The sequence below is a fragment of the Saimiri boliviensis genome, chromosome 3 (genome assembly GCF_048565385.1).
Source record: "Saimiri boliviensis isolate mSaiBol1 chromosome 3, mSaiBol1.pri, whole genome shotgun sequence".
Taxonomy (NCBI): domain Eukaryota; kingdom Metazoa; phylum Chordata; class Mammalia; order Primates; family Cebidae; genus Saimiri; species Saimiri boliviensis.
In genome coordinates, this window is record NC_133451.1 from 50,306,628 (window position 1) to 50,333,340 (window position 26,713).

At 39.6% G+C, this 26,713-nt stretch overlaps 1 protein-coding gene across 9 annotated transcripts in view; it reads left to right on the forward strand.

Annotated features, from left to right (window-relative positions):
- The window catches only part of KIT (KIT proto-oncogene, receptor tyrosine kinase), an 84,242-nt gene extending 58,432 nt beyond the window's left edge, over positions 1-25,810 (forward strand). For 3 of the 9 annotated variants that reach the window (XM_010344151.2, XM_010344152.3, XM_074396139.1), the window contains exons 8-21: positions 8,934-9,048; positions 11,216-11,409; positions 12,554-12,660; positions 12,752-12,878; positions 13,159-13,263; positions 13,347-13,457; positions 14,662-14,812; positions 16,594-16,685; positions 17,137-17,264; positions 18,303-18,425; positions 21,647-21,758; positions 21,868-21,967; positions 22,310-22,415; positions 23,571-25,810. In XM_010344151.2, the coding sequence (XP_010342453.1) occupies positions 8,934-9,048; positions 11,216-11,409; positions 12,554-12,660; positions 12,752-12,878; positions 13,159-13,263; positions 13,347-13,457; positions 14,662-14,812; positions 16,594-16,685; positions 17,137-17,264; positions 18,303-18,425; positions 21,647-21,758; positions 21,868-21,967; positions 22,310-22,415; positions 23,571-23,699 (1,700 nt within the window). In that variant the 3' untranslated portion in view covers positions 23,700-25,810. The remainder of the gene's footprint in view (positions 1-8,933; positions 9,049-11,215; positions 11,410-12,553; positions 12,661-12,751; positions 12,879-13,158; positions 13,264-13,346; positions 13,458-14,661; positions 14,813-16,593; positions 16,686-17,136; positions 17,265-18,302; positions 18,426-21,646; positions 21,759-21,867; positions 21,968-22,309; positions 22,416-23,570) is intronic. The other 6 variants (XM_039468505.2, XM_039468506.2, XM_010344153.3 and 3 more) reach the window with 3 other exon arrangements.
- The last annotated feature ends 903 nt before the right edge of the window (positions 25,811-26,713 follow it).

Consider the following 26,713-nt stretch of genomic DNA (forward strand, 5'->3'; position numbering starts at 1 on the left):
AAGGATAATCAGTAAAGTAAATATTTTGTAAATTTATTTTGGCTTTAATTTAAATACCCATGTGAATCCTGAAGTAATTTACGTAATTGTAGAAAGAAATTATGACTGATGTGATAAACCAGATGCTTTTCAAACCTTTGGAATGATTTTAAGAAGGTCCAGTAACTTTAAAGTGGATAGTTCAAAACATGATCTGGTAGCATTTCCAGGACAGTATTATGCATTTAAAATATGAGGCAAATGGTATTTGGGGATCATAAATAGATCTCTCTCCCATCTTGAAGGCTTATCCTTTAATGACAGACTTCGGCTAGTGCAGTGGGAGTTCTGTGATCCTCACGTGGTGGTGACAGGGAGGCAGACGTTGGGAACTGAAGGGCTCCCCTTGCTTCATTAGCTGTACATAGGATGCATTTAATGTTGAGCTAGCTTGGAAACCCAAATAAGTGCTGAAGTGCACCAAGTGAACTCAGAAGTCACCAATTTCACTCCATTTATGGAAGGGTATTAACAGGGGGTTGAGAAACAATTTAAGGAAATGTTAAATAATGTACTATTTCTAAATCACTACATCATATAATTAACATCCTATCTGTTGTTAGTGATTACTTATAGGTCAGACAGTATACCAAAATCAGCCAAAGCAATAAATCACCCAGAATAAGGCCTCTCAACGAGAAAGGTCCCCTTTGACCATGTTCTCAGAGTCTGGGCTGCCTTTTATGTATTTTTGGTCATAGTTAAATCCAGTTGTGGATGGCTGAACCAAGTCCAGGGAGAAGCTCCTGCAGATAAAGCACATAGCGAGCTAGCTTTTGGCCAGCCGGAAGTGATCGCAGGTGGACTGTCCGTGCATTTGCGTTGCTGTAAAGGAATGCCTGAGGCTGGGTGATTTATTTGGCTCAAATTCTGCAGGCAATAAGAAACAGCTGCTTCTGGTGAGGGCTTCAGGAAGCTTCCACTCACGGTGGAAAGGGAAGGAGAGCAGCATCACATGGCAAGAAAGGAGAAGGAGGGTGCCAGGCTGTTTTTAAAAATCGGACCTCCAAAGAACCAATAGCGCCAGAAGTCACTCATTACTTCTAGGACAGCACCAAGCTAGTCATGAAAGATCTGCCCCCACAACCCAGATACCTCCCATCAGGCCCCACCTCCAGTATTCAGGATCAGTTTTTAAACATGAGATTTGAAGGGAGTAAATATTCAAACCGTATCATAGACCTGTGAAGCCAGCCATATAGATGGCTTCACCAGTTTGCCAGCTCTCTGGGTCACCCACCTGGCTGGAATCTCCAAGTATCCTTATCCAAAGTAAAATAATAACGACAGGCTCGCCTGCAAGAACTGCTCAGAAAGAGCGCCTTAAGGCCCCTGTGCCCTTCAAGAAGATCTCACAAAACAAAGAGAGCAAAGTTACTAGAACTTCACCTTTTTTGGAAGATGGAAATGTCTTCCTACCACTTAACCTATCAGCTTATTTAGTAATAAACCTATTAGTTTATTTCCTTTTTTTTTTTTTTTTTTTTTTTTAATGGTAGGACCTTTCAAACACATGGGTGTCCAACTCATACTTGTGTTACAGGCTACAATTTTAAGACTTGCTGTTGATTTTTGCTTGAAAATCTTTGCTTTTCTGTGTTTTCCTCCATTAGGTGGATTCCATTACAGTGACTTCCTCTTATATTAAATAATTGGAATTTTTAAACAGTAAATAAAGTTGAAGTGCTGAATAGAACTCCTTGTTGATGTATTTACTTGCTTTTGAAAGTTTGCTCTAAGTATGCAGCAGTAACTGGAACATAGCTTGGTTTGTGTAAACATTTGAATGCATATGTTTTTAAATTAAAACAATTTTTTCTTATTACAAAAGCATGTGAAGGGTAGAACAATTAGAAAATGTAAATAAGCAAAAATAAAAATCAAATTTTTATTTTTACTTTTTACATCTATTTACATTTTATAACTTATTACTAATATTCCTTATATATATTCCTCCAGACAATTTTTTTAATAAAAATGAGGTCATATTGCTTTATAACCTGGATTTTCGATGTTGCACAACAAAAGCATTGTGAATATCTTCTGTAACATCATTTGGTAGCTCAGTGTATGGATCTTTCATAATTTCTCTAGCCCATGCCTGATGCAGTTTTGAGACATCCAGGATTGAGGTAGGACTCTGCAATGATGTGACCGAATTTTAAAAGAGATCTGTCAGATGATTATTTAAAGTTTAAAATTATCTTGTTTAATCTCTAATGAGTGGCCTTGCTTAGGTGGCTGGAAGTTAATAAGGTCATCATCTGTCGTTATCTTTCATGCTCTGTCTTCAACATGTGATACGGTAGATAACTGTGCTGGCTTCTAGGACGGTTCTGAACTAAGGGGAATAATTTTCAGATCTTCTTAGTGTGGTAGCTAATCTATGTAAAAATCGTTGCTTGTCTTTTCACATTATTCTTTTTATAGATAATGTGTGTTCATCTGAGATATCTGACAGTGTTTGAACTCTGTTTTTATTTTCTCTTCCTGAACTTGAAATGAGTTTTTGTTCTCAAATTGCTTGGGAATTATGAATGTTGTTTTTGATGTGACACTCTAATATCTCTTTCTCCTTATGAAGAGTATCTCTGTGGAGGCAAGAATTGTTATAGATGTTTAAATTGGAGACAAAAAGATAATGGCAACCTACTTTTAAAGTAGAACTTGATTCTCTTCTGTTCTGAAAAAATTTAACAGAAGTAGCTCTGAACATAGCCAGACATCTTTTTCTCCTCAAAGGTTGGCGTCATCACTGTTCCTCCCTATCTCATAGGAAAGTTGGTTTGGTGAGGGTGTGTTGCTAAATGGGCCTTCATGTAAACACTGCACCTGTAAGAGAACCAGATAACCTGTCTAGATCCATAGCCCTTGGTTGCCCCAGTTTGTGTGGTTTGGCCATTTTTTTATATTGATGGCGGAAAAGTTAGGTGTGTAGCCACGTAAACTTCTGCTGGAATTGACTCTAAACTTGGATACATAGACCTTGCTAAAAGCAGCAAGAGTAGTCCCTTTTATATTGTGGAACTCCCCCTCTGTGGAGATTTTCTTTTCAGTTGAGCCCCTTGTTTTTACATCACATTAGCCTCCTTCATTTACAGATGTATGCAGGGTCACCTGTAATACAGGGAAATTTAAATGAATGCAAGAATGGGGACCTTATGTTTCCAGGGGCATTCTGTCAAAACCCTTCTCCTCCACTTCTGAATTATGTGGCAAAATAAATTAGCTACTTTTCCAGAGTAGGGAAAAAGAGCCTTTTGTCCCATGCCTGCACTCCTCAGCAGCAAGCAGGGTGGCATTGTCATGCGTGTACAGGTCTTCCTCCCCACGGCTGGTGATACAGCAATGGTGCTCCTGTAAACTGAGCAGTGATTCTGGCTCAAGAAGTCTCTCTCCAAGTAGTTTCATCATTTTTCAACGTAATCTCATGATTGAGATAGCTTTTTGATGGCTGTTTAGAACAAGGTAGAACTATAGCCTGTTGGCCAAAATTGGCCTGTAGCCTGTTTTTTGTTTGTTTTTTTGTTTTGTTTTTGCTTTTGAGACAGAGGCTTGCTCTGTTGCTTAAACTGTAGTCCAGTGGCACAATATTGGGCTCACTGCAACCTCCACTTCCCAGGTTCAAGCAATTCTCCTGCCTCTGCCTCCCTAGTAGCTGAGATTACAGGCACCCGCCACCATTCCTGGCTTATTTTTGTATTTTTAGTAGAGATGGGGTTTCACCATGTTGGCTAGGCTGGTCTCTGACGCCTGACCTCAAGTGATCCTCCTGCCTTGGCCTCCCAAAGTGCTGGGATTACAGGTGTGAACCGGCCTGTAGTCTGCTTTTGAATAGCTCACAAACTAAGAATGTTTTTGAATTTATTTTTAAATGGTTGGGGGAAAAAAAAAAAAAACCAGGAGATTTCATAAGTCATGAGAATACAACTCAAATGTCAGTGTCCATAAGGAAAGTTTTATTGGTAACAGCCATGCCTGTTTGATTATAGACTGTCTGTGGGCACATTTGTAATACAGCTGCAGAGCTGAATTGTAGGAAAGACTCCTTATGGCCCACAAATTTAAAATATTTACCTGAAATATTTATCTCGCCCTTTATAGTAAAAATTTGCTGACCCCTAGTTGAGAACATCCCTTCATTAAGAGAATGATTTTTTTCTTTTTAAATGAGAGTCACCATTAAAAATAAATAGATAAAGAAGATAGTAGTTGAAATTCTATTTTGTATGTTAAATAAACTTCTGTTAAGTGTCCATATGACAATTTCTGGAGTATCTTTAAGAATGTATAAGACATAATGTATGTCCAAAATATCTATTCTGGGAATTTTTTAAAAAGTGTAATACTCCTTTTATAAATAAAGTTGGGTTATTTTTATACTCCAATTTTAGCTGACTTAAATTTCTTTATTATTAATGGTATTGTGGCACAAATGTAGGTTTTACGGAGACCAAACCCAGGACAGTGACACATTGCGGAAGAGCATTGTTTCATTACCATTAAACACCAGCAAACCTTGAATCTGAAAAACAAATTCATCCTTCTGATCACTCTTCACTTAGTGTTTTATTATTTGGAGATGTGTTTGTGTTTTTTGTCCTGCTGATTATAAAGTGTGGGCAAATGTGCCTTTATAGCAGAAGTTGGTTAAAGTGGCTGGGGTAGGAGAACTCTACTCAACAATGCCTCCCCGCATTTAGATGAAGAAAGACCACTTGCGCGTGTACTGCCTTTCAGCCACCAACCTGGCTTTGTTATCCGTACCGTGTTCTTAAAACTCATTTTGTTCTTGCTTTCCACGTGGACCCGATGGTGATGAAAAGGAATATTTTCCAAGATCACAAATCTGTGGGGTAAATCGGTGGATGTGTAGTATTTTTTAATTGCATGAGCAATAAATTCTCAGTAGAGTTACAAGCATCTGAAATCTGCCTACAAGCTGATCGGTGTTATTGGAGATATCAGAATAACTCAGGTCCACAATGTTTTTAAAGGCAAAAAGGCTATTTTTTAAAATCACCGCAGGAAATGCATAACTTATACACCTCTTAGGCTTATCTAAACCTCCAACTTGGGAGGAATTAGGGAATGTGTCATTTGCTATACTGCTTATTGCAGAATATCTAAGAAGCCACAGCTCAGATTTAACCTGGAGAACTGCGGAGAGTTATGTATCTTTAAAAGCAAGATGTATATTTAATGCCAAACACGGTGCACGGAGGCACTTACCAAATGCAGATGAGCCCAAATTTTCATTTTTAGGAATTAGATTTCTACCTGGCTCATTCTTTATGCATTAAACATTTTCATAATGCAACTTGCCATGTACAGCTCCTGCTGTACTCGTGTATCTCATTCTTTTCAGAAGCAGGTATCTTAGCATCAACACTAGGGAAAGGGCTGGACAGAGGCGAGGCCAGAAAGGTGCCTAGGGTGTGAAACGTAAGGAGGGCCTCACTCACAGGTACCCACTCATAGGTCCTCTAGGGTGAGTGCCTTATTTTTATGCCCTGGGTGCTTCTCTTGCCTCATTCTAGTCCTGGCCCTGATCAGGGTTCCTTAAAGGCCCTTTTAAAAAAGTACATCGCTGGGTCATATCCTCAGTTCACTAGAACTCTGGAGGTGGGGCCCAGGAATGTGCATTTAACCTCTTCCCTTAGTGGGTCTGAGGCATATTGAAGATGTAGGCCCTGTGAGCTTGGTTGGCCAACCTAAGGCCAACAGGACAGAAGCTGCTCAATTAGCCTCAGGTTATGACCCACCTGGGATAGGAGCTTAACAAAAGTGCTTAATTAACCGGCACACGGGAACAAGTAGGCCAGCCAGACCACACCGCTGCCAGCCATGGCTGTTGTATAACGGCTACCAGGTGTCACGCTAGAAGGCTTGGATGTTAGAGCACACTTGTAACCAAAGCTAAATGGAATTGATTATGTAATTTTGAGCTGTTCCAATTTTTTAATTAAAAATGTTTTATAGGTTCACTACCTGTTCATTGCAAAACAAAATTAAAACTAAAAGAATAAAATAGAAACTTTTCATAACCCTACTGCCCAGAGATAAACATTGTTCACATCATCTTAAGGTGTCCTTTCAGCCTTTTTCCCCCACTACTGAGTTAATATTTAATTCCACTAAGAATTTCCCATGTAGCATTATGAGCATTAGGAAGTATGCGTGTGAAGGGAATGTAGGTATGAGGACATCTATGTTATGAACTTAGCTCCTTTTTGAGTCCTATTCAGTTATCTCTGCCAGCTTTGTGTGGACTAGTCCCACTCATCATTCATCTCAATGTTATAAAACATTCTTGTAATCAGGCACTTGGATTTCTTATCTCATGGCTCTCTTTTGCAAAAATAATAGAAATAGTGCCCTATTTATGAAAGTCATCTTTAGGCTGTTCTCACAGGTCTCTTCTTGTGACTCTATAATTGAATGCCTTTGGAATCTTAGAGACTTGTTTCTTTGGGTGGGGTCTTCATCATTCAGCCTTGCTGTGGGTCACACTGAGCTAGGAGTCACAGGTATAGTCAACACTAAGATGTGATTCCTGCCCTTGAGAACGTTGAGTGTGATAAAGGAAGCAGACCAAGATCTTGCCTACCAGCATCAGGTGTTCTTAAATCCTTTGTGAATAAGGAAAGAAGAGAGACCAACCTACTTGGCATCAGAGTTGAGGCTTGCTTAGAAAAGGAAGTGACACTTAAACTGAGTCCAGGGACCCACAGTATGACACCTAGAGTCTCCAGCAAATAGCATTCTCCCAAGGTTCCGCTGATTTTTTATGTTGTGTCCTACTTTTCAGCCCGATCACACAGTTGCCTATGATAATTAAATGAAACTTGCCAGATGGATGCTTTTGCAAGACGATGGCTTGCCTTCTTGCTCTATTTGTGAAAGCTGGCATTGGATCCAAACTCTCAAGGATACCCCTACCTTGAGATCGTTTTGGAGAGTTGCTCTTTTGTTTGCATTAGCCAAATGGTCTGCTCATCAGCAGGGCCAGGTTGAGTGACAGGTGGGTGTGTCATGCATGTGGATACTCCGATCTCTGCCAGCTCGTTTGCCTCCGGGGAGGTGAGGTGCTGAGAGGTTGTTCTACAAAGATGTCATTTATCAGTGTTACCTTCCTTTGGGGAAATAAACTTCCTGAGCTTCTGATCTGTCAGTCTTTCCTTCTCACTGCATATATTTTCCCTATCAGTTGGAACATAATTGATGTTGAATTCCCTGTACATTGGGTTAAAATATACACATTATCAGACTATTTTAAAGAAGCAATTTTTAGACTATTTAGAGTGGCAAATACAGCTCACTTTATTTCTAGTGAAATTGATTACCCAAGAAAGGTAGATATTCTGATTGTAAAAGAATAACTCAGTAATAATAATTAACAATAATATTTTTTGAGATGGAGTCCTACTGTGTCACCCAGGCTGGAGTGCAGTGGTGTAATCTCTGCTCGCTGCAACCTCTGCCTCCCAGGTTCAAGTGATCCTCCTGTCTCAGCCTACAGAGTAGCTAGGACTATAGGCACATGCCACCATGCCTGGCTAATTTTTGTGTTTTTAGAGATGGGGTTTAACCATGTTGCCCAGGCTAGTCTGAAACTCCTGACGTCAGGTAATCCACTGCCTCTGCCTCCCAAAATGCTGGGATTATACATATGAGCCACCGCGCAGCAATAATGATAATAAATTGTTTCATTTCTATAAATCATTCTTAGCTCTCTGTATGCTCCATCTCATTTAATTGTCTCAACATCCCTATGAGATGGGCACAGTTATTCCCATTTATACATGTGGAAAGAAAAATTTAGAGAGAGATACAGAAATTTAGGGTCAAATAACTGAGAAATTTAAGAGCTGGTATTCGGATCTGTCCACTATTCATGGGGCTCCTGTAATTCTGTGCTTAGTCTTGGCGTAATCAATGCTCTACTTCCAAGTACAGGGTGAGTCTGTCACCATCTCTGCCACCCTGATGCTTCTGTTGGGCTTACTTATTCTCAAAGGGTTAGAATCCTTCAGATGTATTGCCATCAGAACCACTGAGTATAAATGCATCTTCCTTTCACTTTGTAAGTAACTTCAAAAATTAGAAATTCTTGAGTATCAGCTGGTTATTGTAGTTACCCAGAAATACCAAATTAGAACATTTCTGCTGTTACAGTGAATATATTCAGATTCATAGACGTATTTATATATTCAGATTCATATATACAGATATATAAATCTCACGCTGGTTTTCTCTTCTGGTTTTCTGTTCATATTTTGCATTTGAAAGATTTGGCGTAAAGCCCATATTGTATTTTATTCTTTATGTGCTAGCTTCCCTGTAAATAGAGTGATTCAGCTTCTAACCAGCACCACCCTTCTCCCTCCCTCCTCAAAGGAGACAATTCCTGAAAGAGCAGGAGAGCAGGGCTTATCTTTTCCTCTAACAACTCCTAATTTCATCCATTCTAGTTCCCACAATAACTTGAAATTCCTAGGGCAGGTACAGTCACTTGAAATCCCATTCGCAGGAATCCTTTAAAGTGACTTTTCCATATAGAACACTTTCAAGTCCTGGAGTCTTGATTAGAAGCAGTCTCTCAGATCCCCACTCCCTGAAAGCAGAAACCCTGCAGGTGGCCCTGCGACCTCTGCCTGAGCCATCTCCTCTGGGGCTGGCCTGCTGCTGCTGGGAAACCTTTTCTGGGTTGGACCCTGACAGCCGCCTCCTTGAATCTTCTACACTCCCTGGTTCAGAGTCTGCACTTTGAATGTGCACCCTCAGGCTCCTCAGCAGCCTCAGGAAGGTTGTAAGGATTAGAGAGGGAGTGAAGTGAATGTTGCTAAGGTTTTTCAGCACTCTGACATATGGCCACTTCTGTTTTCCTGCAGCAAAACCAGAAATCCTGACTTACGACAGGCTCATGAATGGCATGCTCCAATGTGTGGCAGCAGGATTCCCAGAGCCCACAATAGATTGGTATTTTTGTCCAGGAACTGAGCAGAGGTGAGATGATTATTTTTGGCACTACTTATAATGCAGAGGGGAAGGGCTGCAATTCAGTTGAATTTCAAATAGGTTTTCTGATTTTTTTTTATAAAGCTTTGTTTTGATTATTGGTTTGTTTTGTTTTTTCTTTTTTTCTAGCCATGTGGCTTTTTAGAGAGGATAATTGCTATATTTTTCTTGGTAGACATTAATTTTGTTTGCTGAAAAATGATTACTGAATGACTTCTCTATTTTGGTGGTTATCTTTCTGGATTTATCATGCAATTTCTAGCCTGCAGGTAGATAAAGCAATTTTGCAGGACAGAGTAATTAGATTTCCATTCTATACACAGGAGGTAATGTGTGTGAGAAATGTGACTGTAGTTATCATGAAAAAATTACCTCAATAGTTAATTGCCAAGTTACCAAAAAGTAATGATCGCACAATTACAACATACATATGGCATTTGCAAGCGACCGCTTTTAAAAAGGGTTTCTTCTTGATTAGGTGCCCAGCCCGTGAACAGTGAACATCTGGCATGGTGCTGCTTGCCCCTCACCATCCACACTTAAGCCTTAAGTTGTCCTTCTGCATTACCTGAAGACGAAAATGGGGTCACCACAGCTGTTTTTACGCATCAGTTGCTATTTTATGTTCAGGCTTTAAAAGCCCAGGTTTAACCTCATAATTGAATAGTCAGTGTGATCATGGAAATTTTATTTTTCATGGAATAAGCCTCTTTATCACAACAAGTTGGAAGGGGTTATATCGGATTGCTGTTTTCAGCTGGGTTTTAGGAGAGTGTTTTCTTTTGGGGACTCCTTTTCTTTTCAAGGCCGCTGGGAAGAGCGGCCACAGTGGAAGCAAGCCCCGTAGTTACATGCGTTCATTTAGCAGTTATACGGGGAGTGGTGAGTGGGTATCAGACACTGTTCTAATGGATAGAACGTACCCGAGTCTCTCTGCCTTTATATTCTAGTCCAATCTTTTGGCTTCCGTGGGCCACATCAGAAGAAGACGACTGTCTTAGGCCACACATAAAAGGCAGTAACACTAATAATAGCCGATGAGCTTAAAAAAAAAAAGAAAAAAATCTCATAAGGTTTTAAGGTTTATGAATTTGTGTTGGGTCACATTCAAAGCTATCCTGGGCCACATGCAGGCTGCAGGTTGGAAAAGCTTGTTCTGGTGGGTAGAGACACATAATAGATGGAATAAACAATGAATGTAGGTAGTTGTTAAGGGGAACAGGGAATAGGTAGGTGTTTAGAACAGGAAAGTCAGGGTCTGGCTCATGGAAAGGATCCCTCATAGTGGTGGTCTCAGCCACCTGAAGTATAACCAGGTCTTCCTGCTTAGAACTCAAAATTTGGTCCTCACTTTGACTATTTCCCAGTTTGCCTCCTTGAATTTTTTCTTTCTTTCTTTTTTTTTTTTTTTTGATAAGGAGTTTTGCTCTGTTGCCCAGGCTGGAGTGCAATGGAGTGATCTTGGCTCATCGCAACCTCTGCCTCCTGGGTTCAAGTGATTCCCCTGCCTCAGCCTCCCGAGTAGCTAGGATTACATGCCTGCCACCATGCCCGGCTAACTTTTTTTTTTAGTAGAGATGGGGTTTTGCCATGTTGGCCAGGCTGGTCTTGAACTCCTGACTTCAGGTGATCCGCCTGCCTTGGCGTCCTGAAGTGCTGGGATTACAGGTGTGAGCTGCCATTCCTGGCCCCGTGAAGATTTTTTATGCTTTCCTCCTCTATGCCATTTCTTTTCAACCATTCATGTACCCTTTCCAAACTTGTTTATTTTAGGGATCTACTGTGTACCAGCATGTATGCTTGACATTTTATTGAATTCCTTTCCAGTCCTTTCAGTAACCCTTTGCAATGGGTATTACCATCCCCATTTTACAGTTCTAGAAACTCAGTCTTGGTGGGGGTTGAAGCAACTCGTCAGGATTCAAACCCATATCTGACTCCAAAGCTTCCTCTCCCCCTTCTTCTCTTCCACGGTCCTTTTTTTTCACTCACTAGGTCACCAAAGTGCTTATTCCTCATCAGACACTTGTAAAAGGACGTTTTCTGTTGATTATGAACCTCTAACTTTGTTTTAAAAGTATGCCACATCCCAAGGGTTTTATGTATTTATTGGTTTTCCTAGAGTAAGCCTGGGCTTTTGTTTTTTTCCCTTTAGATGCTCTGCTCCTGTACTGCCAGTGGATGTGCAGATACAAAACACATCTGGGCCACCGTTTGGAAAACTAGTGGTTCAGAGCTCCATAGATTCTAGTGCATTCAAGCACAATGGCACGGTTGAATGTAAGGCTTACAACGATGTGGGCAAGACTTCTGCCTATTTTAACTTTGCATTTAAAGGTAACAACAAAGGTATATTTCTTTTTAATCCAATTTAAGGGGATGTTTAGGCTCTGTCCACCATATCAGTCATGATTTTAAGTTCATTCCAACATTGACCATGTCATGTCTGGTAATACGTACATCACACCATACCATCATCAAACTCACTACGTTTCATTTTGTACTAGTTTGTGAATAAAGCGTATGCTTTTACCAGAGTAATTTTAACCATGCTACTTTATATATGTTATATGTTTGTCTCTATTATATAGTTGTAAATTTCAGTTGTCTCCATTAAAAAGGGGTAGAGAAAGCAAATAGGGAGAATATATTTACCTTACACCCAAACAAATTAGAACAATCTATAATTTAATTTCAGTTACTTAAAATGAATTATTTTAATACTTTGCCAGACACTGTATTCAAAAGTTAACACTGCCTTTATGAGGTCATGTTAGCAAGTTATTTCTTTAAAATACTTAAAATTTGATTCATGTGTGACTAACTCTCTTGGCATAAGTTAAATGAGCCTTGTGGACAAGTTGATGAATTGGTACAAAGTGAGAAACAAAGAAACTGGGCCCTTACCTTTTAGACCTTCTTGGGGTTTTGTTTTTTTGAGTTGGCAAAGACCAGTGCCAAAAAGTGGCATATTTTCTCAGGTTTTGAGTAATGAAGGGAAGAATCTTCCATTGTTCTACATGATCGATTTTTCAGACAGGGCAATGAAAAGAATACCTTAAAAATGTTTTTTTTTTGTGGTTGTGAAAGATGTTTATGCTCAGTGTAGAAAATATGGAAAATACAGGAAAGCGTAAAGAAAATATAAACCATCTATAAAGGAAGCTTCTTTTTAAAGTTGTACAAGGCAGGAATTTGATTGAAGTACAAAGTGCATTCAGATGCTGCTTTTCATTGAAAAACAGCATAAATTATTCCTGTTCTATGGAAATCTCAACTTATATTCTGCAGTATTCTGGTTTCAAGTTATATTTTTAAAGATTCATTTGAATAACAAGAGTACAATATAACAAAGGTGGGGCTCTGAGACTCACACAGCTTTGTATCTTGCCATGGACTGTGAGCGGGGAGGTGGGTCGATTTGGGAGTGCATGGCTGTGGCAGAGATCCCATCCTGCCAATAGTTGGTGATTCCACATTTCTCTCATTTTAGAGCAAATCCAACCCCACACCCTGTTCACTCCTCTGCTGATTGGTTTCGTAATCGTAGCTGGCATGATGTGCATTATTGTGATGATCCTGACCTACAAATATTTACAGGTAACCATTTCTTTGTTCTCTCTGCAGAGTGCTCTAATGACTGAGACAATAATTACTAAAAGGTGATCTGTCTTTGCCTTTCTCCCCACAGAAACCCATGTATGAAGTACAGTGGAAGGTTGTTGAGGAGATAAATGGAAATAATTATGTTTACATAGACCCGACACAACTTCCTTATGATCACAAATGGGAGTTTCCCAGAAACAGGCTGAGTTTTGGTCAGTATGAAACAGGGGTTTTCCATGTCACCTTTTTGGGTACATGTAACAGTGACTTTAAGGAACTCCAGTGGCTTCATTTGTTTTGTTCTACCTGAAACAATGAGTTTTCTGTGAAATTGCACCCCCTCTGATGGGTTTGGCATGGAGAACAGTATGGGGAAATGTCTCTAGACAAAATTGTCCTTAATTCCTTAACTGATTTTGAAACTACACAAATGGTCCTTCAGTTAAAGCACCAGCACCGCCACCACTTACCCTGTTGTCTTCCTTCCTGCAGGGAAAACCCTGGGTGCTGGTGCTTTCGGGAAGGTTGTCGAGGCGACTGCTTATGGCTTAATTAAGTCGGACACGGCCATGACTGTCGCTGTAAAGATGCTCAAACGTAAGTTCCTGTATGGTACTGCATGCACTCGATGTGAGTTTGCCAAATGTGCTTTTTGCTAAAATCCACGTTTCCAATTTTAGCAAGTGCGCATTTAACGGAACGGGAAGCCCTCATGTCTGAACTCAAAGTCCTGAGTTACCTTGGTAATCATATGAATATTGTGAATCTTCTTGGAGCCTGCACCATTGGAGGTAAAGCCATGTCCAAATTGCCTTTTCTCGTTAAGTTATCCAAAGATGACATTTTAATATGATTTTGACAATGCTGGATTACAAATTGCTGGAAGACTTTTACCCAGACTATTGTTCTCTCTTGCCAGATTTTGTTTTCCTTACTGTTCTTAAGAATGCAGATTTTAATTTTATTATTATGGGGTAGAACGGCCCAGGACATACACTAGTTACTGTCGTGTTTGTAACATCAACAACATTGGCTTCTTGAATAGCTCATCCTGACCAGAAGGCTTCTCTTATCTTGTAAGCTTTGTATCTTTCTTGATCATATGTAGCACTGAAAGGGTTAATATTCATTTGCATACTGTAATTTAACATAGGCGCCTAAGCCTACTAGTTCTCAAATATACACCAAGTGAGGCAAACATTTCACTTCTATAAAAATAAGTTTCCAATTTGAAGCCTTCGTTGAGGTTCCCATCAAGGATGTCTGTGATGTTTGCAGAAAGTATTTCGGTTGAAAGAAACAAAGATGTGTAAAATGAGCTGTTTCTGGGGGTGCACGGTGAAGTTGACAGCTTTATGGAATGTCTTCAAACAACCCCTGTAAATGTTGCTTCACCGCATCATGAATTGTTCATGAGGAAATTTCTTACTCAAGTTAATTAGTTGCCTGTTACTTCCAAACTGCAGTTTTAAACGTTCATAACACCAAAAAAATGTTTGAACTAGTAGTGCTCAGAGCACAGGTCATTTTAGACTTTCACTCCCTTTCCGGTCTCATCCCAGCTGGCTGCTCCATGTGGCTGATGTCCCTACTATGCTAGAGTTTGTGCCTTCATTATTTCCATAATAACGTTACAGAGAGCACGTGAAGCCCTGCTGTAAAGAGAAGTGAATCAAAGGATTCACGAAGGAAGCTTGATGATAGTAGAACCTTCGAAAGCGGTAACTTCTGTCTGTAACACCAGCAGTCATGCTTGGCCCCAAATACTAATGTCACTTAGAAATTCAGGTTAAAAGAGGCTTGCTTGTTTTATGTTACTCCACATAATGCTGCTTTTGATAAGCAGTGTTAATATATAGAATTGTATTGGGACTAAGTAGGCTTATCCACTGAAGCTGAATATTAATGGCCATGGCCACCCTTGGGTATTTTTATGGGAGGCAGAATTAATATACATATCTCACCTCCTTCTAACCTTTTCTTATGTGCTCGTAGGGCCCACCCTGGTCATTACAGAATATTGTTGCTATGGTGATCTTTTGAATTTTTTGAGAAGAAAACGTGATTCATTTATTTGCTCAAAGCAAGAAGATCATGCAGAAGCTGCACTTTATAAGAATCTTCTACATTCAAAGGAGTCTTCCTGGTAAGACTGATTTACATAAATAGTTGTTGACAGGCAGTTCATGGGGTCATAAGGGTTTGCAATCAAGGCTGATTCTTTAAAAAATGAACTGAGGTACTCTGAGGTATGAAATCAAAATTATTAAATCATTTAAATGTGATTAACAGTTTAGAAAGTTCAAATCGTGTTTTTAAAGATTCAAACTGTGTTAAACCTGGATTTTTGCTGATTTTTTAAAAATGCATTTTTACTTTTTTCTACACTTTAGCTCCATGCAACTGAATGAATTCTATTTCTGTTTCTTACGGTTCTGTCCTGCATGTATTGGTACTATATGCATGTTTCCAGTGAGACACTGTTTACAGGGAAAATGCTACAGCCTCTCAAGTTGCCACCGTAAAGTCCTTTAAAACCTTTAGCAGAATGACAAAGAGCTCTGAACATCTCTCTACATGTAGGCTTTTTGCCATCGACCTCTGAATTATTCCTATATACCTTGCCTCTTGCCCCTTTTAATTAATCATGCTATGAAAAGACATAACCACTCCAGCACATTTAAAAAAATTCTGGACACCATTCTCATCTCTTTCATCATAGTTGCCATTCTGAATTTGAATCATCTATAAAGAGCTTCGAGTTTGATTTACAACCAGAAAAGAACCTTGCCTGTTCTTTCTTTGGCAGTGCTGTTAAGAGCCACCATTTGAGAAGACTTCCTAGATTTCCTTTGCCCAGTAGAAGTCATGGTTATCTTGGCCAATCCCCTATACTGCAGTTGGTGGGGGGGAGATTTCTCTTACCCTTTTTTATGCACTATATCCCCTGCATCTTATGATGGCAAGACGTTGCCTCCTGAACTCTTAACACCAGGCCCTCAAGGAGACCTCAGTAAATAATATTGATGGGCAATTACCTTTTAGAGCCATTTTCTGTACCTCTGGCTAAAGTTTAAAACCCCAGGTGAAACTTTTTATTTTTTTAATCCTATAAACTTGAGTAGTTTAAAGTGGTAGTAGAATTCTGTACAAAACCGCCTTTTATTAGTTTCTCCTGGGCATATGCTCATTATATGAAGAAATGAGCCAGTTTGCTTCTTTCCGAAAACTTGGCCCTATGTATATTCTTTAACTTTCTGAAATAATGGCCTAAATTGTTCGATCCTGTGTGATGTTCTTTGTGCTTTGGGATCCCATATGGGATTGGAACCACCAGCACACTCTGAAGGAGATTGTTGTCATGGTGTTTCTATGCTAATCAGAAGCAGGAAGTACTAGAAATCTTGAAGAGTCTCCAGCCAAATGTTGCAGATTGAAGAGGTCCAGATGGTTCAGAAAATCATCCAAATTATTGGTGTTTATCTGAACCAACTTGATTTTTTTTTTAAAACTTTATTCCATCAGTCACTATATGTTAACGATCTCTGCCTCCCCATAACACGTCTTAGAAGCTCTTCTTTGTCTTTCTTTCATCTTGTTTCCTGGGGCTCATTTAGAGAGTTTGAGGATACCGTTTTTGTTTCCCATTAAATCCATATGTCAAGAGATGGGAAATTTCTAGCCTGAGTCCCCTTTATGATTAAACACAAAAAGGACACCTAATTTCTGGACATGGACCCCAATATTGAATATTAAAAACTCGTATCTTACAGAATAAGATTTTCAAACTCTTCGTTCATATTTTACTTTCCTCAAGTCAGTCCAGTCTATTATGTAGCAAAGGGGATGAGGAGGGAGAGCCTGACCCATGAGTGCCCTTCTACACGTCCCACTTGATTCAGTCATGATTTGTTTCATCTCTCTCAGCAGCGATAGTACTAATGAATACATGGACATGAAACCTGGAGTTTCTTACGTTGTCCCAACCAAGGCCGAGAAAAGGAGATCTGCAAGAGTAGGTGGGTACCCACCTATCAAGCAACAAGAGCAACTTTATTTACAGAGTATATATCATGCTAACGTGGAAGACAACGTCATTCCCAGTAGCAGTGGTGCAGACCAGTTCTGCTTTATGGTAGCCATGCCAGTGGTTGATGGCAGATAGGGTTGCAAGTGGGTGTTTGGGGTTAGAGTATATGTTTTAGTGCCTGAACATCTTACTATAGACTTGGGATCTTTGTATGTATTCGCCATCCCTCTCTTCTACAGATTTTGTAACCCAGCCTAGGATTGTTAAATATTAACTTTGTGATTCAGCATCTACCTTTCCTGGACACCAGGGAGGTGATCTGCCTGCAAGTTCACATGAGTTCATTCATTACTAGCCTTTGGTATTGTCATTGCCACTGTCTTTTCCTTTCCTAACCTTTATGGTTTTAATTGCTAAGAAAAACCCTCCGTTCCTCACAGGCTCATACATAGAAAGAGATGTGACTCCTGCCATTATGGAGGATGACGAGTTGGCCCTAGACTTAGAAGACTTGCTGAGCTTTTCTTACCAGGTGGCAAAGGGCATGGCTTTCCTCGCCTCTAAGAATGTAAGTGGGAGTGATTCTCAAAAGAGTTTTGTGTTTTGTTTTGTTTTTTAAACAGAATTTTAGAGCCATACTTAGAAGGCAGAGTGTCATTTTGAAATGTTGTAACCAAAAGCAGAGGAAATTTAGTTTCTTCATGTTCCAACTGCTGTCTCTTTGGAATTCCTGTTCTGATTTATAAGCTTTAAAGTGCAAGCCTGTGTAAATGAGTTTCCTATGAATATTCTCTTATATGCAGTGAATTCATTTAAAACTTCTGGCTTTTAGGATATAGGATATGTTCCTAGAGAACAGAGTCGTTTTATCAGTAAAAGCAGAGGGCACCTCATAGTTACAAGGCTTGAGGTGAAGCATAGACTTGAGTTTTATTGAAGTTAGACCGAAGTATTACATGCATGGCTTATGAAGTGTCGAGAAATAAGGGGTCAAGAGAGTATAATAAACACTTGGGAGAAGGATAGGAATGGAAAGAGAATGATGGAACTAAGACAAGGAGCATGGTCTGTGGAAGGTGAGAGGAATTCCTTAGGACATAAGATTAATCGAATAGAATGAGGTTACCAGTTCTACCCTTAAATGTCATGGGTGACATTTCCCAACAATTACCAAACTAAGGAAGGATACAGGATGGCTGAAATAAAGACCTTCTTCCGTGTGTCCTTGGAAGATGTCAGATTGAAGTTGCAAAAGCATGTTAGGAACTCTGGTGAAAGGACATTCAAAGAGATACGTGCAAAATGAATTTCCAGTTTCAACAGTATGATATGACTATTTCTTATATATTTTCCTATGAATAAAAGTCCTGAGAAGAAAATAGCATTTATTAGAATGGCTTTTGAAAGAGAATATAGTAATTAGACTCTTGATTATGTGAACATCATTCAAGGTATACTTTTGATTTTCATTTTTGGTGTACTGAATACTTTAAAAGTATTGGATTTATTACAATATAAATAACACTCGAATATTAAAAAGTTAGTTTTCACTCTTTGCAAGTTTAAATGAATTTAAATGGTTTTTTTTTCTTCCCCAACCGAATAGTGTATTCACAGAGACTTGGCAGCCAGAAATATCCTCCTTACTCATGGTCGAATCACAAAGATTTGTGATTTTGGTCTAGCCAGAGACATCAAGAATGATTCTAATTATGTGGTTAAAGGAAACGTGAGTACCCATTCTCAGCTTGACAGTCCTGCAAAGGAGTTTTAGTTTCAACTTTCGATAAAAATTGTGACCTGTGATTTTTATAATGTAAATCCTGTCTTGAGATATCACACATTTTAGCAGTCAAATTAAGTGTACTTCAGCAAAATTTGCATGGTATGCTGAACATTACTACAACTAACATTCAATAATGGAATTCCTAATTCTAATTGTGTAATTATGGGGCACGTGAAGGAAACAGAAATAGCCTTAATTTTCATTACAGCCTGAGAATAGCAATGAACTTGATTTTGTTCAACTGTAACAAATGTAGGTCATTGAAGGTCACAGCAGGAGAAATTTTGGGGGATTGACATGCTGTGTGAAAAAGATTAAAATCTAAGATCATGTTCAGAATTAGCCATATAGAATGTTGGATCCTAGGATTTATGGAGAGCTGTTAAAGAGGTTCACAAGTAATAATGAGTTTGTAGAACATAGCAAATGTTTTTCAAAGTGCTGTATTTCATTGCCAATTTTTACTGAATCCTCAGAACAAACTCTTGCCCTACAATTGCAGTATCTTTCTATTTTAAAAGTTGGAGAAACTAAGGCATAGTATATTTTCATGCTTTTTGTCTGAGGTGACACAGGGCGGGACCCAGAGCCTGTGATTTCCAGAGTGGCATCCCATCACCATAGAAAACCATATTGCTCTGTATATTCTTCTATGCCTGTCTTCCTGGGCCCATTTCCACAGTCCAGATTTATTCCTGGAGGTGGATTTTTGTGCCCCTTATGATAATGGACTGTTTTCTCTCTCATCACTATGGCCTCTCTACCGGTAGCCTGAACTTGACTTGGTTTTATAAAAGTGTGGCTGCGTTTATCTCCTGACCAAAGCATTAATTTCTGAGAAGTCTGCCCTGAAGCTAGATGTCATCATCAGGAGTGATCATAAGAACAACTTCTCTTCATCCTTGTGTGATTTTGGAAGGAATAATGACAAGTTGTTCATTATCTAGGCCTCTGAATATTGACCAAAGGGAGGAGAAAGAAGGTGACAACCTCCAGGCGCAGTCTTGATGAATTCTGCAACCTGCCTCCATTATTTCATGGCTGTATAATATTGTCAAGACTTACCCAACACCTCTGAATCTTGGCTTTTCTCCCCTTGGGAATAATAATGATTCCTGACTCAGAAGGTTATTTTGAGGATTAAAGGAATTAATAGATGTAAAGTGCTTAGAACGTGCCAGACATACTGTTACTATTCTTTATGGATGTCTTATAAATAATCATATACTGTGTTGTTATTGGTTAGTAGTGACCTTAGTTTGATTTGACAAAGGGGTTGGGCCCCATCAGGCTTCCAGATTGTAGACTCCAGCTCAAGGAGTCTACAATGGAACTAACCAATCACAGGCATTGCTTTCACCAGGCTGGTGGGTAAGGAGAATTTCTGAAACAAGATAAGAACAAGGAAACTCACACCTGTTACTGCCCAGCCTGTATGTCGTCATCATTTGGGATCTCCTTGTTGTGTCAGGTTCTCTAAAGTTCTTCCTTTCACATGAGTTCTTCATCAGTTTTTCATGTCACGGCCCCTTTTTAGAGTCTGGTAGAGCATGTGGAATCATTATCACAACACTGTTTTCAATGCCTGTGATGAAATACATAGGATTGCCAAGGAAAACAGTTAAATCGAAGTAGCTATCAGGATATTAAGTACATTTGTGATATGTCACTACATGTGTTTACTACAGAGAGTAACAGGTTCTATCAGGTTGGTGTAAAAGCAGTTGTGAGTTTTGCTATTTTTTTCCTGAAAACCACTAATTTTAGAGTGGTGATTAAATAGGATTTTGAGATACATATAAAGACTTAATAGGATATGAAGGTATTTATGATTACCGTTCATGACAAAGTCACAGGTACTGCTGATACTACTGCGGCTTATCATCTTCCTTAGTAATTTAAAGAAATGCTAAACTTCATCTAGAAATTAGTGAAAGTAAGGATGTAATTTTTCCTTTGCAAGTTCACAAGCCCCTGAATTTGACACCTGTAGATCTTAGGTTAAGAGCCCTTATAGGATTTAGCACAACATATAGGAAGGGAAGGCTTTTTTTTAACTGACCAAAATAACTTTAAGAAAAAAAAACGAAAAGCTTTCCCAGTTTTCAATCCTAAGTTTATTCAGAGAGGGGTTGATTTAGCTTTTTATGGCAGATTAAGATCAGGAATCCAGAATCCATCCAAGAGGAATAGTTACAGAAAATTTAGGTCAACTTTCATGGAGAGAGTTCTCCAAAGAGTCACGATCATCACAAGCCACTACTGTCTATTGAGTACTTGCCTTTATTCTAGGCAATTTTTCAGATAGCGCTGAGTTAGGCAGTGCTAAGCATTTTTACCCACATTACCTTATTTAACCCATAGGACAATTCGTAAAATTAAAAGTATGTATTTTGTTTTACAGAAGAAGATACTGAGGCTTACTTACAAATATTTTAGTGACTTTCCCTGTGTATTAGAATTTTGGGTTTTAAAAGAAAACCCAAAATAAAAGAAGTCTAGGAGTAGCAGGCCAGGATTGGTATAAACGTTCCATGGAGTACTCCAGGCTAAGTCTTTCCTTTGCATGCTTAACCATTCCTGGGTGTAACCCCACGTTCATGGTCCAAGATGACCACCAGGTAGATAACCAGCCATCACATACATGAGGCAGGGGGCATATGCCAGCTGTATTGTAAGGAGGTTTTCCTGAAGTTGGTATACAGCACTTAACAGCTTAGTGGCTAAAACCGAGTCACCTGACTACAACTGGCTGCAAAGGAGGCTGGGAAATGTGGTCCTAATTGTGAGAGGCTATGTTTCTGTTTTTAAGGAAGGAGAGGGACATATTCAGTGGCAACTAACAAATCTCTGCATTACCTAAGGCACATAGTGAAGCCAGGGCTAAAATGTCTGGTCATCTTTGACGTTTGTGCTCTTAATCACCATGCTGTACTGACATAGTGTTCACAGCTTAAAATGGGGATAATGCAGTTGTGAGCCATGTATTTCAGAGGTATTTGGGATCATCTGAGATCATAAAGATAACAGGTCTTTGTGAAATGGTACTCAAGTTCTTTCTCACCTCATCTTTCAACAACAGCGGCATCTATAAGAATATCTTCTGTTCAGTTTTGTCGAGCTTCTGAATTAACATTGTTGACTCTGTTGTGCTTCTATTACAGGCTCGATTACCTGTGAAGTGGATGGCACCTGAGAGCATCTTCAATTGTGTTTACACATTTGAAAGTGACGTCTGGTCCTATGGGATTTTTCTTTGGGAGCTGTTCTCTTTAGGTAAAATGATCTTTGCCAAAGACACCTGCATTAGACTCACAGCATCTTCTTGAGGTTTCATTAGTGACCTGCTTCATTGTGATTAACACTGATTTGCAAACTGTCTCAGGAAGCAGCCCCTATCCTGGAATGCCAGTCGATTCTAAGTTCTACAAGATGATCAAGGAAGGCTTCCGGATGCTCAGCCCTGAACACGCCCCTGCTGAAATGTAAGAGCCGAGAAGTTTTTCCTTTAGATCACATTTCTCCTTTTATTTTTCTTTTTAAAGACAGAAATCCAGATGTGGAGGGTTTGAAATGTCACTTGTTTCCCTTATGACACACTGGTCAAATGTCATTTATGTAGTTTATCTTCATACTCTTTTGTCACCAAAAATGCAGAAAGTTTCAACAGCAGTTCATACATGCAGTGTTGTTTTATTTTATCCATATGTCAGTCCATATGTCCAGTTGCATAGCCCTGGAATGATTACTGAAGTTGTTGGATGCCATGCATTTGAAAACAGGCTGAGGGCGTTGAGGAGGGATAGTAAACGGCCCTTGTCTTGTAGGTATGACATAATGAAGACTTGCTGGGATGCAGATCCTCTAAAAAGGCCAACCTTCAAGCAAATTGTTCAGCTTATTGAGAAGCAGATTTCAGAGAGCACCAATCATGTGAGTATACCCTGGCCAGGCGTAGAATCCCCCTTCTCCCAGTTCCCGGGGTATCCTCCTCCTCAGGCTTTCAGGGTGAGGACTAACCTCCCAACCCCTTCTCTCCTCATCTTAGGTTGTAAATTGGGCTTCAGGTAGGGGAAGTAAAGCCATGGAAACCAGTTCTTTCTGCCCATCCCCCCTGTTCTGAGCCAAAGAAGGATGTGAGATTGAGGGGGAAGGGTGGAGAGTTCTGTCCTCAGAAGCGTGGAAGTAGAAGTTTCCGTAAGGATTTGCCGTGTTTCCTCCCCCGTCTCAAGTGCTGGTCATGGGGTCAGTATTTTCTCCCTCTCACATGTCAGGGCCATTCATCCTTTGGAGGTTTGGGGTGATGGGAACTAGAATAAAAGAGTAGAAAAGACAGCTTGTTACTGCAGTGAAGTAAGGCTTCTGATCAAACAAGCATAGCCAGAAAATGGCAGATAGCTGTCATGCCCACAAACCATAGAGAATGAAGAGCTGTTTGAAGTGGCGAGATCCCTCCCAGTGATTTGGGAAGTGGAGGGAATGAAAACTCAAATCCATTATTTCCTCTCTTGCTTTTACGGAAGAATTAGTGATACTTTGACTCAGATTTTTTTAAGCTGCTTTCTTTTCTGGGCTATGTGCTTGGAGCTATCTTTTTTTTTTTTTTTTTTTTCCCCTCTAAATAGCATACCACTGATATTTTTGGGCTAAAGCTTGTTCTTCTGGGTGTCAAAGCGTATTTCAAATTAAACAGCATTTTCCACCCAGTTGCTTTGATTCTGAAGCTTCATGGGTTTCTCAGCAAATTACACTGGTTGTTGGGTTGTAGTTGGCTTTAGAGATTTATAAGCCTTTTAAATAGGTTAGATTGTGCTTGCTTTCCCTGGTGTGCCCCATCAGAAGAGCTGGGCTTGCACATGTTTTGTCCCCACTTGTATAAAGTTATTTCCTTGGGAAAAATGAATGAGAAAACAGAGCTTGTATTCGTTTTGTCAGTACGACTTGGGTTTTGGCCACAAAGTTCTTGTAAACCACTTCTCTCCTAAGACTTTCCATCCATCAGTTGCGACCTCGACGCTGTAAGGATGCCTTTTGCTGCTGTGTCCGTTGCAGGGACTGGTGTATTGACTGTGGACTTGTTTTCCCCAGATTTACTCCAACTTAACAAACTGCAGCCCCAGCCAGCAGAAGCCCGTGGTGGACCATTCCGTGCGGATCAATTCCGTCGGCAGCACTGCGTCCTCCTCCCAGCCTCTGCTTGTGCGCGATGACGTCTGAGCAGAATGAGAGTTCGGGTCACCCCCTCCAGGAATGATCTGTTGTTTTGGCTTCCATGATGGTTATTTTGTTTTCTTTCAGCTTGCATCCAACTCTGGGATAGTGGGTACCCCACCACAGTCCTGTCTTTCTGAGCACACTTTAGTGGTCGATGATTTTTGTCATCAGCCACCATCCTACTGCAAAGGTTCGAACTGTATATATTCCCCATAGCACCGTAACTCCTACCATAAACAGCAAACATTCTGATTTGGACAAAAGAGAGGGAAGTATGGGCTGCGTGCCCAGAATTCTTTCCAAGGCTCCTCCAATTCTGCTTGAAAACATGATTGATAGCTTACCTGAATAAATGGTAGTCATCACATTTGGCCTTCAGAATCATCCATAGTAGTATGATGATGCAACAAGCCTAGAAGCTGAAAACAAAGGACAGAGTAGGAACATCTGGGCTTAAGAAATCTAATATTTCATGCTGGGAATGAGACGTAGGCCATGATAAAAAATGATCCCCAAGTGTGAATAAAAGATGCTCTTCTGTGGGCCACTGCACAAGCTTTTGTACTGACCTGGTTTTTAAATAGAGTTTGCTGTTAGAGTGTTGAATTGGAGAGAAGGCCTCCCCAGCCAGCACCTGTATATACTCATCTATAAATTGTCCGTGTTCATACATTTGAGGGGAAAATACCATAAGATTTCGTGTCCGTATACAACCCTGCCATTATGTCCACTGTGTATAGAAGTAGATTAAGAGCCATATAAATTTGAAGGAAACAGTTAATACCATTTTTTTAAGGAAACAGTGTAACCACCAAGCACAGTCTGAACAAAGTCTCCTCTTTTAGCTAATGAACTTAACGCTATAGCTTCTGCAGAACAAGACGATCAGCTTCAGAATGGCATTGTACTCAATGGAATTGATGCTGTTTGACAGAGTTACTGATTCACTGCATGGCTCCCGCAGGAGTGAGAAAACACTGCCGTCTTAGTTTGGATTCTTATGTAGCAGGAAATAAGAGTTTAGATTCAGCCTCCTTCACAGACATGTCCTGGACGCCAGGCCAGTATCTATATAAGTGTGTATGTGTTTGTACGTTTGTATGCGTGTAGACAAATATTTGGAGGGCTATTCTTGCCCTGAGTCCAAGAAGGTCCTTTAGTACCCAAAAAGTCACTTGGCTTTCATCGTTAGTACTGCTCTTGTTTCTTTTTGCATAGCTATCTAGAGTAGCTTACCAGAAGCTTCCATAGCAGTGCAGAGGAAGTGGAAGGCATCAGTCCTATGTATTTGCAGTCCACCCGCACTTAAGGCACGCTGTTATTTAGGCTCATTCCTACTGTATCTGTTCCTTAAACTTTCCATAATGCTACTGTCTCACTGAAACATTTAAATTGTACCCTTTGACTGTAGCCTGGATATTATTCTTATAGCTGGCCTTTTAAAAAAAAAAAAATTCTCCGTCCTCACTGCCCAATATAAAAGGTAAATGTGTACATGACAAAGTTTGTTTGTTGTCTTCAAAGGTTGCCTTCACGGTTTCCCCCTTCTGCGTTCCTTAGATGACATTTAGAGAACTGTGGCCGTTACCTGGAAGTGACCATTTGCACTGGAGTTCTACACTCTTCGCACCTTTCCAAAGTTAACAGATTTGGGGTTGTGTTGTCACCCAAGAGATTGTTGTTTGCCATACTTTGTCTGAAAAATTCCTTTGTGTTTCTATTGACTTCAATTATAGCAAGAAAAGTGGGTGTTAGTTATTAGATGTCTAGGTACTACAGGGGCACTTCATTGAGAGTTTTGTCTTGGATATTCTTGAAAGTTTATATTTTTATAATTTTTTTTTTACATCAGATGTTTCTTTGCAGTGGCTTAATGTTTGAAATTATTTTGTGGCTTTTTTGTAAATATTGAAATGTAGCAATAATGTCTTTTGAATATGCCCAAGCCCATGAGTCCTTGAAAATATTTTTTATATATACAGTAACTTTATGTGTAAATAATGTAAGCGGTGTAAGTTTAAAGGATGTTGGTGTTCCACGTGTTTTATTCCTGTATGTTGTCCAACTGTTGACAGTTCTGAAGAATTCTAATAAAATGTAAATATATAAAGCAAGTGGAGTCATTTGATTGTTGCGATTTGTGAGATTAAACTTTTAAGTATTAAAGTGCATTCGTCCTGACAAAGTTTTTTACTCAGGTTTTATAAAATATGTGTAGGACTATCAGATTACACTAGGATTTATATACTTGATTCAACAGATACTGATGAAGAATTTTCATATGTGCGATATTTTCTCATTTTAGTCTTACAACCTGAGGTCTCTATTTAAATTGAAAAATAGATACAGAGAACATTCTTTTTTTTTATTATTGCAATTTAGGTTTTGGGATACATGTGAAGAACACGCAAGATTGTTGCATATGTACACACATGGCAGTGTGATTTGCTGCCTTCCTCGCCTTCACCTATATCTGGCATTTCTCCCCATGCTATCTCTCCCCAACCCCCCACCCCCCACTGTCCCTCCCCCATTTCTCCCCAACAGACCCCAGTGTGTAGTGCGCCCCTCCCTGTGTCCATGTGTTCTCATTGTTCAGCACCCGCCTATGAGTGAGAACATGCGGTGTTTGGTTTTCTGCTCGTGTCAGTTTGCTGAGAATGATGGTTTCCAAGTTCATCCATGTCCCTACAAAGGACATGAACTCGTCGTTTTTGATGGCTGCATAATATTCCATAGTGTATATGTGCCATATTTTCCTGATACAGAGAACATTCTAAACATTTTGCACATAACTATGATTATTATTAGCTTGATTCATTAACATCAACCGAATTTTTGGTATTCGTGTGAATTTGCTGCCATTTTTGGCAGAAAAAAATAGCAATTTCATGTGGCTTAATCTGACTGCCATGTTTCCTTCAAAAAGAGACTGTCTAAAAATTAACATGAACAGTAAAATAATAGACCAGGTTGACATCAGCAATCCCAAGAAAGTGGCTTGTATTCTTGTTGGC